Consider the following 18,570-nt stretch of genomic DNA (forward strand, 5'->3'; position numbering starts at 1 on the left):
AATTGTTTTGATGATTTTAGTTTTGTAGCATTATTTGAGGTCTGGTACTACTATTCCTTCCCATCTTGTAAGATTTACTTTCTGATATTCTTGATCTTTTTTTCTTCCAGATGAGTTTTGTTATTTCTCCTAGCTCTATTAAGTAATTCTTTGAAAGTTTGATTGGTATGGCACTGTCTAATTATTTCTTCTCTGAGTAATACACTCTTTCTTTTTCTTCCTCCTACCTTTAGTATAAGGACATATCTATATCCTTAGAACCAAGTCAGGAACATAAGAGTTTAATAAAAAGAAAGTGGATTTGGGGTCAGAGTACCTGAGTTTCAATCTTGCCTATTATTATTATTCAACCTAGGTTGTCACTTGATGTCTATAGATTTGGGTTCCTTTATCCATATGTAAAAGGGGTTGCATTTCATGGAGTATCCATGGGATTGGCCCTTTGGGGACCATTCATGGAACATAAACTGAGGGGTACAACCCCTGATACTTGTAAAATGATACTCAAAAGTCATTTCTAACTCTAAATCTATGATACAATAAGATATGTCACAAGAGAGCATATTTTAAATTGTCATAGTGCTTTGAGGGTAACATTGATAGAAAAGACCAAAATAGTTGAGATTTGAGGAAAGTCTTGAAGATACAGGACTTAGGTGAACACAATACATTCTAAGAAGGTAGAAAAACCTGCAAAGAAGTATCCTGATAAGAAAAGTACAACATATTCAAGAGACAGAATAAACTATTTGTTTCCCCTAAAGTTAGAGATGTCCAATTTAATGATCAACCAGAAAATAGAAATCACTTTAGAAAAACTTCTTTTAAACCAAACTTACTCTAAAATAAGTGATATTTAACAATCTTCAAATAGCTCCTAGACATGTTGAAAGCTTTTTAATAATCCTTCACTATATTTCTTTCTTTACTTAAGAACTCAAAGCACTTTACTAACATTCTGAATAATAACAATACTCTAGTAAAGCAAGGAGAAAGAAAATATCACTAACAGCTAGAAAATGTAATAAAAAGATATGATCATTTTCCAAAATTGTACAATTGGAAAATGAAATAACTCTGTCCTCAACTTCTGACTTTTATTTAAGAATTTTATCCTTTAGATCACTTTTTATGCTAATGTCATTTCTACTAGAATTTTAATATATGTCCATCCTTTAAAAAAAAATCAATAAGTGAAACATTAATTTAGGAGGTATTATTCACTTTTCAAATGTGAGTATCTAACCATGAATTTTAAAATATGATTCAACTTACACAAATTCAATTTTATACATAATTTTCAAGAACATGACTAATATATATTCCAGATCATCCCTTTAATCATTTTCTACCCTTTTAACCACTCGGTGTTAATCAAGGTAAGGTTTACCAATTTTTATCCTTTTTCCCCCTCTCACAAATGTAGACTTACGTATATCCCAAATAGGTTCAAGATTATTTAAGAATCCACCCAATTGCCCAATTTAAGACCTAGTTTTCAGATTGAAACACACACACATTCTGCTAAACAAATCCAATTTTGCTTTATTGCATATTTTATTAATTACAATTGTGAAAGGCTTGAACAAATAGAAGTTTTTCATTGCCTAAAGTATGACTCCAAGAAGAGATGATTGTTGCCATTTTCTCACACAAGAATGAAAGGAGTTGGCTTTCCCCCTCTTTCCTCTATAACCCAAACAGCACACTGTGCTTAAGGAGGAAGCTGACATTTTAAAAGATCACCAAAAGTGTTCTCTTTCCAATTGCAATTTTAACCTTCTGTCTCAGTTGGAGCCATTGTCTAGGCCTTTTCAGCTATCCAGGTTCCAAGTTCCAGGTTGCTTTCATTATACTGATTATCTATTCATTTGCCACCCAGCACTCATTTTATGAACGATCATGTCTGCCATTTCTATGAGTGCTTGACTTTTAGTGCTAGCATAAACACATAAAATATATAATAATTAAAGTTCACTAGTCACTACAAGTTTTGAAATTCATCTTGCTTGTAATTTTATTTTTTTAAGAAATCACTTATGAATGGATGAAAAATGGTTTTATACACCCACTTAGAACATGATAATACTAAAGCCCTTTTCCTTGAAAGTTATAGAGAGTAAGAGAGAAAAGGAAAGTCAGAGAGAAATGCTATTTGAATGATTTAGAGTGGTTACAGTATGTTCTAACAAGATTCATCTACTTCTCCAAAATGCTCAGAAAGCATTCCAGCATCATATTTCAGGAGGGTCACAATTCTTTTTTCTAAATGATATGTACAAATGTGTCTAGAAAATCTTCACTAAAGTTTCTCTCCTACTTCATGCTGATACAGAGAGAACTGTAGGTCCCCAAAGATTGTACAAGCAGAGCATAAACCCATTAAATCCCATTCAGCTGGAAACGTTTCAGTGGACAAGCCTGATGTTACAACCTACAGAGCAGCATACCTGCTGCCAGAAGATCACCTTCCAAAGCTTCAGATATGAATGGTATTCTCAATACCACTGTGAATTGTAAGTCCTTGGATTAAATAGAAATACAACCTCTCTGGAACTCAGTTTCCTCATCTATAAAATGAAAACATTAGGTTAAATGGTCTCCAAGATTCCTTTCAACTCTAACTCTGGCACCTAATATTGTAGGGGAGGGGCTCTGGGCTTGGAGTCAGAAATACTTGCATACAAATCCTACATGAGAAATTGGGTAACTATGTAACCCTGATAAAGTTAAGTCACTTTATTTCTCTCAGCCTGTTTCCTCGGTGGTAAAATAGTATGGGGAAGAGGGGAGGAAATAGCACCTACAGGTGAGAATGTGAGAATCAGATAAAATAACATGTTAAGTGCTTTGCATATTGAGCTGCAAGAGAGATTATTTAATTGAGATATGCTCTTTGCCATTCCTGTTAAACTCTGAGACTAGTTCACCTGGACAACTAGAAAAGTTGTACATTATAAAGATAGGGAATTTCATGCAATGTTGATTTACAATGAGTAGCATATTTTTTGAAATATGATTTCCTTGTTTTGAATACACATCTTTGTTTTGATAACATCTATAATGTCCCCTAAGTGTCTCATTGTAATGAATTCATTTTCTGTTTACTGTAATAGCACAGAAATTAATGAACTCATGTGATATTCATATGGTTCTCTGAGGAAGTCTGAATATGTTGCTGATGCCATAGTACTTGTAAGTGTATACAATAGTTTTCAGTTACCCATGGGAGAAGGGATTTAGCAGACTTTGGATTAATAAAAGGCAAGCTTAGAAAGAAGAAGGACATAAGCTAACCTCGTATTCTATACACTTTTTCAGAGATAATAAAGTTCATTTGGAAATTTGGTGTTTTGGACAAATGTCACAATTTTACCCTGTATCAAAACCATGGAAAACAGATGACACGGGAAGAAATATAAAATGATGAATTTAGAGAAACAAATTTTACAAGTCCAAGATAAAGAAATTTAAACTAGAAAATGCTTCCTACAGCAAAGACTTGTTGAGGGAAAAGAATGGTGGGATTTGCAATAGTAGCTCAATGTGAATTAAGTAATATTGTCTACCCAAAATGATTTACTTGATCTTAGATTGCGTCCACATTGCTAGAGTATGCTTAACCAGAAAGATGACCATGTTAAGTCAAGCCACATCTACCACATTGTATTATCACCTGTTTCACATTTTTGAGCATTACATTGGTAAACTAGATCCCATCCAGAGGGGACTTGGAAAACCAGGGAAGATGGGAATGGGTGAAGAGAATCCTAGTTACTTATTTTCAAATATATGAAGTTTAATCATCATTTGATAACCTATATGAATGAAATCCCTCTAGAATGAGAATGGCGTGAGTCAGAAGGGTCAAATACAACTCCACAATGTAGATTAAATCAGACTAAAAAGTAATTGGGAAATATTTGATAAAATAAAAATACAATATAAAAGTAAATTTCTGGAGTTTAACATCAATATATGGCCTGCAAGGCTCCTTATAGGAGTTTATAGGTGTAGGGTTTCTATTTGACTGACAACATTGGCATAGAGCATGAGGGCACTGATCTGAGACTTGGGAAAATTTGAGTTTACATCTGTCTTCAATCCCACAGCTGTGGGACCCTGGACAATCATCTAAACTTCAAATGGAAAGCATTAGACTTGATGGCTGCTAGGATCCCTTCCATAATGTAAGGCCTGCCCCTATGTACTTAATTAGGATCATAAAAGTGAAGATGACCATGGATCAGAGATAGACTTGATGTTCACACAAATCCCATTGAGAACCTTGACACATTTATAACATGTACCAGAGCAGCAGAATGCTGTGTGAACAGGAGATTTTTTTTTATTCCTAATCAGGAATCAACCTACAACCTTTAATGCTTTGATCAATTAACTCAATTGGCTTAGGCAGTCAGTTAATAACAATTTATAATGGTACTTTGGTACTCATTGTTAATTGGTTCCAGAAGGCACAATGAGTGGCAGAAATGACAAGTACCAAATGAATTTTTCACACAAGGAGTCCATTGCCAATTCATAGCCTAACCACCCCCCTCCCCACCCAATTCCCCAAAGAGGCAAGCTGGACTTCCAGCTTTGGAGAAACACTCCAGCCCAACCCACTCAGTCAGGCTTCTCCCTTCTTGACTCAGTTCACTTTCTGAGAAGAACCTCAATCTTTATATTCTTCTCCCACTACAAGCCATCTGGGTGGGAATATGCCAGTTATGGATGTGGAAGGCCGTATCCTTCAGCACCTAGAGCTCTGGACACTCCTATAACCACTGCTTCTCTTGCTGAGCACACTAGCCACTCTGTGTCCCTTCCAGTACTACAGTTTTGGGAGCCAGGAGGCTATATGCTGAAGCCATATTATCCTGCAGGAACTGTGCCTACCATGCACAACCTTACCATCATGGGCTCCAGCCTGACAGTCCTGTGTACTACTGCCTCTGCTGGGGACGAGCTGCCCCAGACAACATGATCGCTGGTGAGGACTTTGGTCATCCCTACTGCTCAATCAAGACAACAACCAAGTTGGAGTGCCCTCAACCATTAAGTGCTGATGCATTTTTTTTCCTCATTGAACTATGTCAAAAACTGAATTTCACAAGTTTTGAAGAGCCTGCTACAGAATATGTACCTACTGTGTGCCAAGCCCTGTTCTGGAGGTACCTCCCTCCTCCCCCCAAAATAGTAAAAAAGCAGTACCAGCAGACATTTGAGATAAGCCACCTCGAGTTTTATGACTCCCTGGTATTTCAGAGCCTCCAGTCCTAATGGCAAGGAACAAAGGAGTGAGGTTATGATAATTTTATTCAGGGCATAATAATTGGAAACTAAAGCATAATAATTCAGGGATACTGAAGCATAAAACCAGTACAACAATACATGAGGACAATGGACTTAAACAAGGGATGTTTTTTAGAATGCTACATTTCAGAAAGAAACATATTTTATTGCCAGAAAATTTAATCAGTTTGTCTTCTTCATTTTACAGATATGTACAATGACTCAGAAAGGTTGATTATTTGTTATCCTCTATTGATACATAGATGACAAAGGATGTATCAAAATCCTGCATAAGTAGTGTACCCCCCTCAGTACCTCATTTTCTCATCTGTAAAGTACGGATATTATTATTACCTGAACACTTCCTCATAGGGTTGTTGTGAAGTTAAAATGAGATAATATTTGCATAATTCTAAATTCATTGCCTAGTTCATGGAAGATGCTTAATAAATATTTGTTTCTTTACCTTGCCTTTGTAACCCCAACACTTAGCACAGTATCTTATTTATATTTGCTCTAATTGCTCTATTTGCTTAATAATCTTCATTCTTCCTAACTTTCCTTTTGTTGTCAAATATGTCATCTTTATCTTAGTCATGTGACCTAAGTGGTACTGCTCAACTCACTCTCTCTTCCCTCCCATATCCAATTGGTCTAAGTGGTCAAATTATGTCATTTCCCTCTTAATTATTGTCATTTTCAGTAGCTATTCCCCATATCTGGAACATTCTCCCTCCTCATTTCTTACTCCTAGTTTCCTTCACTTCCTTGAAGTTTCAGCTAAAGTCCCACCTTATGTAAAAACATCTTCATTCCTCCTTAATCTTAATGCCTTCCCTCTGAGAAGGCATTTCCTGTCTATATCTTATTTGCACATTGTTGTCCACATGTTCTCTCCCCCATCAGGCTGTGAATTTCTTGGGAGCAGGAACTTATTTGTGTGTGGACTGACTAAATTGAATCTTTTTAGTATCTTTATTAAATGAATGAGAAAACTGAAGCTCAAAGAGGTTAAATAATTGACTTCAAGTTGCAGAGATAGAAGCAGAGCAGGGATTTGGACCCAGCGCCTTCTACTTCAAGTCCAGAAATCTCTCTACTACCACAGGTACTCCATCCATTTAAGAGTATGAGAAAGAAAACACGGTGAATGATAATTGGTTTAGATAATAGAACCATTCTTCCCCTATCCTTGTAGAGTCCAGGATTCTAGCCTTACCCTAATTCAAGCTGCATTGCTTTTTAGGCTCTTTACAAAAGATTACTTATTAAACTGCTTGTTTTCAAAACATCCATAAATGTAGGAAGTGACTGATAAGGAACTTGTAGGGCATGTATTAAAAAAAACAAATTCTTAATTTTTTCAGTTTATGTCACTTCCCTAAGTCTAAATAATACAGTAGAAGAGTCCAATATAAAGTAAATGACTTTCTTTTGCCCCGTCAACCAAATATTTAAACATATTTCAAATTTCCACCCATTGTATTTTTAAGTAATAGGTAAAAAGACTCACCACATTAAGTTATCCCATTTGATTGAGGTGAAAAACAGCTAACAAATTCTCAGTGACAGATATTTTTGTCTATTTTTTAAAGGAGTATGAATGTACTATATTTGATTCAAGGTGATGAACAATTTTCGGTCACCTAATAAACATCAAGTATTTCTCAATGGGGGAAAAAAGAAAGGAAAGAATTTGAAATTCAGAGTTTTAAAAATGAATGTTAAAAAATGTTTTTACATGTAGTTGGGGGGAAAATTAATAATAAATAAATGTCAGGCAATGTACTATGCTAAGAATACAAAGACAAAAATAAAACAATCCTTGCCTTCAAAAAATGTATATTCCATCGTGAGGGATAACATGGAACATATATAAAGATATATACTAAGTAAATACAAGGGAGAGAAGCATTTATACCAAGGAATATCAGAAAAGGTTTCACATGAGAAAAATCTACCTCCCACATAGTGGATCTGAAGTCAAAATAGGGTAAGTTATTTGCCAAGAATATATAAGTATTAAGTAGTAAAACCAAGCAACAAACAATCTTTCCATTTTACAGTGATTTATCATTTATTCAAATTGGATATTACTTGTAAGATCCACTCCTTTGATGAAATGATGTAGCACTTGTAGGAAAAAGAAGAAATTTCAAATTGATCAAATATAGTTGTCTTCCTTCTTTGCGGAAGAAAGGTACTACAGATGTGATATATCAAATACACTCTAAGAGTTGATCAATATGTTGTTTAGTTTTGCTAAAACTGCTTTCTGCCCTCCCTCCCCCTTTTTTAAAGTTTTTGTTATCAGGGGTAGCCTTTTAGAGAAGGAAAAAATATATTCCAAAACATAATGTTTTTTATAACATCTATTGTTTTAAAAACCAAAAGTATCAATAAAAGTAATATTTTTAAAAATAAATGCAGAGAAAGACAGAGAGACAGAGGAAGAGAGATAGAGATACAGAGATACACAGAGAGAGAGAGAGAGAGACAGACAGACACAGAGAGATGGAGAGAGAGAGAGAGAGAGAGGGAGGGGGACAGAGAGGGAAGGGGGAAAGCAGCAGCAGTTTCTTAACTCTGAAAAGTATTACATGTTCCTTGTCAAGAAGTTCAAATTTTCCCTAGCCAAAGAAAACATTACTATTATCGTTAAGTAAATTCCTTGGTGTTCTCATGAATAAGCTTTTCTTTCAAGGAAATTATCTGATCAATCTGTTAGGACATAAGAAACAAAAAAATATTAGATTGTGGTGATAAAAACTCAGGCTTATTGTGACACCCAGAGACCAATCATAAAGGCAGTTCAAGTTTAGAAGGCACTTTTCTTCTGCTAGGAAACACTGCCATCTGGTGGACTTTTTTGATGACAATTTGCTATTTTCCCATCTTGTATTAAGTTGACATACTAGGCTACTTGAAAGTATAGAGATTGGAGAAAGGATTCTTTTTTGTCACAAGCCTATTTGTGAATAATAGGAGAATTTCTATCTGTCACTGGTCTTGCATATATTATTTATACCTTTAGGAGCAAGGTTTTTCCTTTATTTCATTTATAATCTCTAATTAAAACCAATTACATTTATTTACTGATGTGAAGCTTCTCCATTCTGCCTTGGGACAAGAGTGAGTAAAAAGTAGTATAGTCAAAAATTTTCACACAAAAACTAAAGTGCTTTTTAAAACAAACCACCTTTATCTGACCCTTAGAAAGGTGTATTTGTATAATTGGATGTTTTTCAGTGGAGTGTCTAAGGTTACAGAGATGGAGATAGTCCCATCAGGATGGAAATACAGAATATAGGAATAATATCTTAAACTCACAAGGACCTCACAAACCACCAAGGTGAAACCCCTTCTTTTATAGATAAGGAAAACAGTGTCCAGGGAGATCAAATGAGCTCACAGAAAGTAAAATTATAGAATTAGTATTCTTTCCACTGTACCATACTGAGTCCTTCTAAAGAAAATTTACTTTATTCCCCCCACATATCCCATACTTTGTCTTCATGTGTGGTTTCAAAAATGTTGGCAGAGCCAGGGCAAACTTCAAAGCATATCCGCAAATCAATCATCTTAAGATAAATTCAGTTGATATGACTGGCAATACCCAGGAGCAAAAAGCTATATGAAAGAAAAAAAAAAAAAACCCTCAGGATGTTATCTAGAAGAAACAAATTCTACAAGTCTACTTTGATAGAGAGAGTCAACCATTTATCTAATTATTCTAACCAATTAAAGCCTAATGTCCATTTTTTCTAAATGTCAAGTTCCCCTAAATTTCCATGCCTTGACACAAAGTTATCCCATACTATTGTTATATTGTTATAGCTATTAGCGTTTGTTGGCGTCCTATAGTCAAAATCTTCTCCATGATCCTACTGCCTTATCTCCTAAACTGAACTTATAGAATATTAGGTACATTCTTATTAACAGGCTGAGAATGTTAATTGATGTGGTTTCAAAGTCTGCAGGAAACCTCTCTAGCCACATACAAAAAACCAATGAAACAAAACAAAACAAAAAATCCTTGTCTATACCAGCCTCTTATATAAATTTCTAAAATTATATTTATTCCTTTGCTTAAGCAAAGGAATGTTTCTGTTCTCCATTAAAACAAAAACATCCCCAGAAGGGATAAGACATTATGTCTTAGAAGTAATGAAAAGGGGCAGGTAAGTGACACAGTGGATAGAGAATATAAGTCCTGGAGTCAGGAGGAGCTGAGTTCAAATCTAGCCTCAGACACTTAGTAGCCATATGACTCTGAGCAAGTTATAAGAAAGGAGAAGCTGGAGAAGTGATTTTAGTTTTCTTTAGGGTAGTGCTGGGGGATATGTACCAGTTAGTACAATCCACAATAAGTGTCTGTCAAATAAAGGGGCAGAACTACACAAAAGGTCCATATTTCAAAAATACCCACTATCAGTTTATTATTTTGTTCAAAGACCCTTAATTAAAATGCATACACATAAGGAAGAAAGGTCTGAAACACTTTCTCCTAAGAGAGAGAAATAGAAGACCACTAGTAATTAGCCCTGGACTTGAAATTGGAAAGTCTTGGATTTAAATCCGTATCTATTATGTCCCAACAAGGTAGCTGTGTGATCTTGCAAAAATGGCTTGATTTCTTTAAATCCTCTTATACTATGAGTTTGACAAAACATTTTGAAGAGGAAGGGGTCATGATATGTAGCATACAATACAATAAATATTTATTAAATGCCTACTACATAACAGACATTTTGCTAAGCTCTGGGCATACAAACAAACAAAAAAGATAGTCTGTGGCCTCAATGATCTTATGATGTATTAGAGAAAACAAAACAGAAAAATATTCTGAAAAGTGGGTTATTGAAAGAATGTCAAAGAATACCCCAAGGCAGGACCATGATGAAAATGATGGTAGAGTCAAAGCAAGCAGAACAGCAGGTGATAAATGGAAAGCTGGCTGAGATTTTGAGCAGTCTATAAAGGGAGGCTGTGGGAAGAGTGTTTTGCTCAATCCTCTAATGCCTCTATGCCTCTAAGAGAGAGGCAGAAGCAACTGAAGTAGATATTGAGGTGTGAGTAGCCAAGCTAAATCAGTTTCCATGCTGATGATTTCATGAGTTTATCCTGGGCAGGATGTGATGAAGATAATGATGAAGCTTATGTAGAGACATTATGCTGATCATGGGAAAGAAAATTGGAATGAATGAATGAATGAATGAAAAAGCACTTAATAAGGGCTTACTATTGCTAAGCAGTCTGCATACAAATGCAAAAGTGAAACTATACCTGCCTTCAAGGAACTTATATAATGAGGGGATGGAACACTTATAAAGGAGGAATAATTAGGTAAGACTATTTTGTTCTGGTAAAATACTGGGATGTTGAGTATAGATTAGAACAGTCCACTGATACACCCTTTCCAAAAGGCAATGATAATGTTAATTTATAATTCTTAGAGCAAAATGTAGAAAGAAAATGAAAGGACATGATGGTGATGCAGAAAATGGCCGGGGGGGGGGCAGAAAAATAAGAATATGAGCATTTATATAGCAGGTACTGTGCTAGGCATTTTTTCCAAATATTATCTCATTTGTTCCTTACAATAACTTTGCAAAGTAGGGACTATTCTCATTTTACAGTTGAGGAAACTGAAGGATAGAGAGGCTTTCTTCTTTGTGACTGTTTGAGCAAGTATCTGAGGCTGGATTTTAACTCAGAATTTCCTGATTCCAGGAAGGAGCTTGATCTACTGCTTTACCTAGATAAGAACACAGAATCTCAAGGAGTTCCATGCTGAGTGGTTAAATTCCTTCTGGGCATGGTCTCTGCATCTCTAAAATTAGAGCTATAGAAGTAATAGAAATATGGCAGAGTATGCAAGAAAAAGGGAATAGGAAGGATCTGTTTAACCTTAGCAGTGGTCAATAATTTACATCTATTTCAGTTCTAATATCTTCATTACATTCCAACTCTACTATGATGTCTCATGGTAGATATTCTGGGAACTCTCAAGTTAAACTCATAAAGCATCAAAACCCTCCCAGACCATCCTCAGGTGAAAAAGGGGTTTTAAATCTGACACCTGAGAAGCTGTGAGAGAGACCAGACTTTACCCTAGGGCAGACTGTTTACACCACATAAAATTTTACAAGGCCAGGGCCTGAGTTACTCCTATAAGTTCTGGATCTCCAGGTATTGATCCAGGAAATCAGTACCTGGAGAAAGCAACATCAGGATCCTTCTGGGGTCAAAAATCAAAATCAGATATTTCCTCCATAAATTGAAGCTAGCCTTAACACAAAGTCCCAGTTCAGAAAGTCAGAATGGGAAAATGAGTTAACAATATACCAGGCCATCTCTTAGTCACAAACTGATCATTATTTGGGCGATGGAAGGCAGGGAGAGGAATACCAATTCTTAGAGACACAGAGGGTCTACAATCTGAAATGCTGGGGAAGACACTACTAAAATCACCGATCCTTAAAGTAGATCAGTGTGTATGTATTGACAAATGCATATATGTATATTGAAATATATATATATATATATATATATATATATATATATATATATATATATGTTTATGTATATAGAGCCAGTATGGTAAAATAGCTAACCTAGGTTCAAGGTCACAGAAACTTTCCATAAACATGTTATAGTGGAAGATTTCCTGATGTGAGGGAGGGGCTCAAAACAAATCCAGATTACATGGTAGTGCTTCCTGGGAGGGGAGCAAAGATAAGAAGTTAGAGTTGGGGGGCAGAGGGAGAAGAAAGATTGGGAAAGGAGGTACACTATACAGTATGAGCGAATGGGTCATGGCAAAGTAAACGGATCGTAGAGTCTGCCCTATTCACAACACAGGCCCATTTCACAACTTTACCCAAAGCCAATGCTATATATTCATATTACTCTGTACTTTCTACCCATAAACTCTCTTACTTTTGACATTACTCTCTTCCAGCTGTGAGAATGGTATAAAAGAGGTAATAAGCCTCCAAAAAGTAAGTATTTTGCTCTTTCCAGGTAGGCTTATTCCTGTAGAAAATCAAGCTAGCACTGTTATTTTTAAGTTATTTCTATTCTACTTTGCTATTCTGTTAAATTTGGAGTTTAACTCTACAAAAAGCCCAACAAAAAGCTGACAGTTGCTAGCTGCCAATGAAAAGAAAGGTGTTTTTTATTGAATTTATTACCATTACCTGAAAGCTACTCAGTAACTTTGCTTCTTATTCTTCAAGGTAAGTTGTATTTCTCCCTTTGGCATTAAAAAGGAAAGCAGACCAGTTGTGTGCAAAACCAGAAACAATGTATTTTATCAACTTCAAAATTATTCCAGGGTTTTCTCCCACATCGTGTTAAATAATAGAAGTCTTTTTAATTGAATTTCTTTGTATGTACCATATGCTCCATGGTGGTGTGCCAGCATCTTTCTGTAAGCAGCAAAATGTTCTTTATAAAAGCATTAGAATCCAAAGCATCATTTTGCTTCAAAGACCACAGAACTATGTTAGCAGCATGAAACCACACAAACACAAAAAAAAAAAAAAATACTGCCTTGGAAATGTAATTGTAAAAACACATTGTAGCTACCACAGGGGAAATATTTTAAATTATAGAATACATTCTTGCAAACTCATAGATAAAAACACATTGTGGTATAAACCCTATCTGTTGAATTACAACAATGGGGTTTCTCATTACCCACCATTCTCTCTGCATCTTCTTTTCCCTTTGACAGACACTATACTTTATAGTGTTTTCAACAGTGGGATTTTCTAGGCTTTTATGTTTTAACACTTGTCTCGGTTCTAATTATTTTGCTCTTTTCCCCCGAAGAATCCTAGAACTTCAACAGAATGGAGACATGGACATACTGAAGCATAAGTGGTGGCCAAAGAATGGTCAGTGTGACCTGTACTCTTCTATGGACACCAAACAGAAAGGCAGTGCCCTGGACATAAAGAGCTTTGCAGGGGTCTTCTGCATTCTGGCCGCAGGGATTGTTCTCTCTTGCTTCATAGCAATGCTGGAGACCTGGTGGAACAAGAGGAAAGGCTCCCGTGTTCCTTCCAAAGAGGTATTGGCTTGTCATCTCTCTATCTAGACTTCCTGGACTAGAACAAGCATTCCCCCTTTGTGGCATTAAGATTTGAGGAAAGGAGAATCCTCTCATTGGAGTAAAATTAATGGGAGAATAATCATTTAGCAACAATGTCTTCTTAACTAGTAGATGTTGAATTATATTTACAAAAGTAAATTTGGCACCCAAAATTCAACTGTTTTAGGGCAGTTAAAGGAAATTAAAAGGATACTAAAGTATTCTAAATATTGGAAATTCCATGTACTATATGTAAGTAAACTTTGAAATTCTCCCAAGCTCAGTGTAACCTTTAATCTAGTGATTTTTGGAAGTTCTTACCATGCTATGGATGTCTTTTTTTAAACAAATTGTTCAACATGTAAACAAATCTTTTAAGTCTAAAAAGCCTTATACTTACTCCCTCCTCAGAACTACTATGTTAACAAAACATAATTAATATGCATTTTTCAGCACAAAGACGTAGAAGGAGAAAAACAAATTATTGCCAGTTACCACATCCCTCTTTCTAGGGCATAGACCTCCAGGAACTGAGCATTTGTTTTTTCTTGATTCCTCTTGCCAACTTCACACTGTGAAATTAATCAGAATTCCCCTCTTTCTAAAATGGTTACAATCGACCATCCTAATAGTGAGAACCTTTTTCTCAATAATTACAATACAACCACTATTAGAACAAATAATTTTTATTATTTATTAAAAACAAATAATTTTGGTTTTTAAAAGGAAAAAATATCCTTGCTTTTATCTAAATATTGTTTGTATATGTACAATAGTAGGAAGAAACTTAATAAGAATAGAATAGCTGAATATTTTACTTGTTACTTGTTTTCTCTAAAGTCAAAGTAAAACATCTTTTTAATAGGAAAATTTCCAAATATACTAAAATATCATTAATGAACAGAAATAGTACTCAGAATTGTTAAAATATGAGATTTGTGTAATGTTCACAAATTTAAGTTTTTTTACTTTTAGTCATTTGAAGTAATGTAGTGTTGATGTTGATCAATGATTCCCATTATCAACTGTTTATATAATAGTTTTGTTTAAATTTTTGTTTTATTTATGGTTTATTTATTTAGATTTATCCTTCTGAAGTTTTATGGGATCTCAAAAACAAATTTTTTCCAAATATTATTTTCATATTCCCCAACAATTTAGTCTATAAAACTGGTCATTCTGTTAATCAAGAAGGGGTTTTCTTAAACTCAGAAATAAATGCCAGTTGAATTAACAAAATATTATTTAAAAAATAGTTTAGTATACAAGTGTAGCATCACAACTAAGACTTCATCTTCCCTAAAAAAAAATCTGGAAATTAAGGACTCCCTAAATTCCCTAGTATTTTGAATTATTACAAGTGATATTAAATTTTTTGCATTGCAATATCTGTTGGTGAATGACAGTTCAGCTGCTGTGGAGACCATAAAATTGCATTTCCCAGGCTCCTAAAATCTTAGTAATAACATTACATTAACATGGTATTTTTATTGAATTTGGAAATGAAAAAGGAAGAGGAAAAATAGTAATGTACATTAAAATAGCTGCCCTCTGGAGCCCACAACAGATAGCACAATAGGGAGAATGTTAACTGAGTTCTGTTACATAGCAGCCAATAAAGATCCCCCAATGAAGAGTCTCTATTTTCCCTATTATGATTTTTTTTCAATCATTCTGATTTTTTTATACGAGCCTAGATAAAAAGTTGATGAAAAGAAGAATCTTTTTTTTTCCTTTAGGCATTTCTCCCACAAAGAATGCAAAGTCCATATTCAGTGAACAGTATATTTTAAAAACTGGTTTTGCCCTAATCAATCTGAAGTTGTATTTCCAATAGATCAAAGTGTCATAGATGTTTTAGAACTTGTTATGCAAGGCTGATTCTTTAAGTAGATGAAATAAACTGTCATTTACACTGTGCAATTTGAGAAGGATTTAAATGGTAGCTCTTTTACCACCAAATTATCTCCTCAGTTTAGATGCTATAAATTCAATGATCAGAAATTTAGTTCTTTGGATTAAACATTCCCCTCTGTAGCCATTCTTCTTTAAAATTCAAATTCTTCTAGAGTGGATAACATCTCTAGAAAATTAAATTAGTGAATTATTTTCAAATGTCATTTTCATTTATAACAAGAAGAGCTAGAGGCAACATGAGGTTCCTAAACACCTTGGAAGGACGGTCACTCATTTGGAATAAGGATGCAGAAAAGGGAATGGAATAAACAAAGACAATTATACTTAATTCATAGTTTTGCTTACAACTAGCCCTATTATAACATCAAAATTACCTGCCATTCCCTTGAAATTAACATGCTAAAACATTATACTTGCAATATGATTATCTTAGTGGAATTAATTGCAGAGAAATGTTTTGCTTTATTTTGAAGTATTCATACCTGAATTGCACACCTACTAACTAATGCAAAAATAAGGTAATTTCTATATGTTTGCTGAACTGTTTTCTTTGGGCCATAGATGCTCCCATTCAGTGGACTACAAAGATAATGAAAGCTCTATCTTCTTTCTGTTTTGTTTTGTTTGTCTGTTCCATTTTATCCCCAGGATGACAAGGAAATTGACCTGGAGCACCTCCACAGACGTGTCAATAGCTTGTGCACAGATGATGACAGTCCCCATAAACAGTTTTCCACCTCATCAATTGATTTGACCCCTCTGGACATTGATACATTACCAACTCGACAAGCACTGGAACAAATCAGTGATTTCAGGAACACTCATATTACCACAACCACCTTTATCCCAGAGCAAATCCAGACTCTTAGCCGTACACTGTCAGCTAAGGCTGCTTCTGGTTTTTCATTTGGCAACGTGCCTGACCATCGAACTGGGCCTTTCAGGCATAGGGCACCTAATGGGGGCTTTTTCAGGAGTCCTATCAAAACAATGTCATCAATCCCTTATCAACCAACTCCTACTCTTGGGCTTAATCTTGGTAATGATCCAGACCGAGGTACCTCCATATGACTATCAGGCAAAATTTCTTCACTATCTTTTTAGGACTCCCTTTGCAAGGAGCAATTGTAATATTGTGGGACTAACATGGATGTAACTTTAAAAAAAAATCAGGATTATTAGTAACAGCTCTAGATCTTTCTCTTGACCATCTTGCTTTCTCTCTTTCTTCATACTCATTTCCTTCCATTTTTTCCCCCTTAGTCACCTTGTTCCCCCAAAATATAGGACACTAGTATTCTATTAGTATGCTTTTCATATACTGTACTTCAAGTATAGGAAATGTGCACTGAATATACTACAAGTATATGCAGAATTACTTTGACATATAAAGGCCTCCACAATGTCTCTCTTTTCTAAAAAAATAAATAAATAAATAAACTTGCAATAACTTCATTCTTTTTCTATTTGTTCTTCTGCATCCATTCAGTGCTTTGCTCCTGTTCTGTGTCCTTTAACTGTGGACCAAAGGCAACCCCTGCAGTGTAAAAAAGACATTTAGGCTACATAACATAAGAATGCAATTTTGTAGGACTACAAAAAGCCATCACTATGCCAGTAAAAACTACAGTTAAATTTACTCTTGCACTGCAGCAGTGCATATGACCTTTATGTGATTGTACAGTATTAAAAATTTTTTTCTTATGTACAGTAAACTTTATCAGGTGTCAGAGACCTGTCATGCTAAAGAAATTAGTATTTCATATATACATATATATATGCACCTATGAAATGTGTGTGTGTATATATATATATATATATTTATATATACACACATATATAAAACATGGTGGCCATTTCTATCACAATTCACTTAATAAAGCTTTAGTTTAAAAAAAAAAAGTTGTGTTATATATAGGAAAGATGTACAGCAAAGTGGGTCTTTTCAGTTAGAAAAAGCAGGTTGCTTTCATAGAATTCTGTCTTGTATTGTTTGCCAACTTGAGCATATATACATTTTTTTTAAATTGGAACATCCAGGGCGATTTAGTGTTTGTACCTAGATGTAACTCATTTGAATAGGTTTTGCATTTGTTATTCAGAAGTGCATAAAGCTAACCTTGATAATTTTGCTTTTAATTAATTAGATAAATGGAAAATGCTATTAGCTAAACCACATCTATGATGGCTAATATAGCTCTATAAGAGTTAAACATAGATCATTGAAGGTTAATAAATTATCTTCCAAAGCAGTAGAACAATTGTATTGATATATAGCTATGTTATTATATATGTTATATATAATATTATATATATATATATATCAATATAGCTATTGATAATAGCTATGTTAGTAGGAAGGAGGGGGAGCCCTTGAAAAATATTGATAGGGTCTTAATAACTGTCATATATTATCTTTAAAAAAAAAAAAAGAACAGGCTCTCATTTTAATCCCTTTGGAATTTAGTTTTCTTTAGAGGAGCTAAGTAATTTTTACATTAGTGCCAAGTGTATAGAAAGACAATAGCAAAAACCAGTGCTCCTTTGGGCACAACCCTTTTAAAGTCACATTCTTACTTGTTAGAAATGTAGAATGAGCTTTCAATTTGTAATCCTTAAATTAAAATGTGGTAAGTAGGAAGCAAGTAACTTAATCCTGCATTGTTTTTAATGCAGTCATATACTTAATTTAATCTAATTCATTCCGTGGCTAGGATTGATATAGGAATCAGCTGACATGAATTGCTTTAGAAGAAATTTAAAAGTATATTCTTCAGATATATTCTATTTTAATGGTAATTCTGTTCTGGGGAGCATCTTGTACTGTCACTGTTTTTGTACTAAATCTTCAAATATTGTCTACTGTGTAAGGCAGAATGATTTCTTATCATGCACAGACCATTTTGTTTCCGGGTCAGCAAGACTCTAAGTGCATGCACAACTTGTTTTCCCTTGTAAAATCCATGATTTCATTCAAAAATCTGATTCAAAAAAAAAAAAAAAGAAAGAAAGAAATCCTTACGAGAAGCTATGTAGGGATATACCAATTGTTGTTCATTTTAGTTATAAATGAATTGTTAACCATGTAAAATATTTAAAAATAGGCCTATTTTGATGTGTTGCCTATTATACAAATACACAAAACACTTTTTGGAGGCCTCAGTTACAAGTGGCAGAGCTTTCTGTGTATAATTTGTCTAAATAATTTGTCTAATAAAATTGTTTTTTAAACTTGCTCTCATACTGTTGAAACT

The 18,570-nt window shown here is 34.5% G+C and overlaps 1 protein-coding gene across 2 annotated transcripts in view; it reads left to right on the forward strand.

Moving 5' to 3' along the window:
* Positions 1–17,122, forward strand: part of GRID2 (glutamate ionotropic receptor delta type subunit 2) — a 1,791,455-nt gene extending 1,774,333 nt beyond the window's left edge. For both annotated transcript variants that reach the window (XM_031941365.1, XM_031941366.1), the window contains exons 15-16: positions 13,138–13,378; positions 15,965–17,122. In XM_031941365.1, the coding sequence (XP_031797225.1) occupies positions 13,138–13,378; positions 15,965–16,387 (664 nt within the window). In that variant the 3' untranslated portion in view covers positions 16,388–17,122. The remainder of the gene's footprint in view (positions 1–13,137; positions 13,379–15,964) is intronic.
* The last annotated feature ends 1,448 nt before the right edge of the window (positions 17,123–18,570 follow it).

Source organism: Sarcophilus harrisii, chromosome 6 (genome assembly GCF_902635505.1).
Source record: "Sarcophilus harrisii chromosome 6, mSarHar1.11, whole genome shotgun sequence".
In the NCBI taxonomy this organism is placed as follows: domain Eukaryota; kingdom Metazoa; phylum Chordata; class Mammalia; order Dasyuromorphia; family Dasyuridae; genus Sarcophilus; species Sarcophilus harrisii.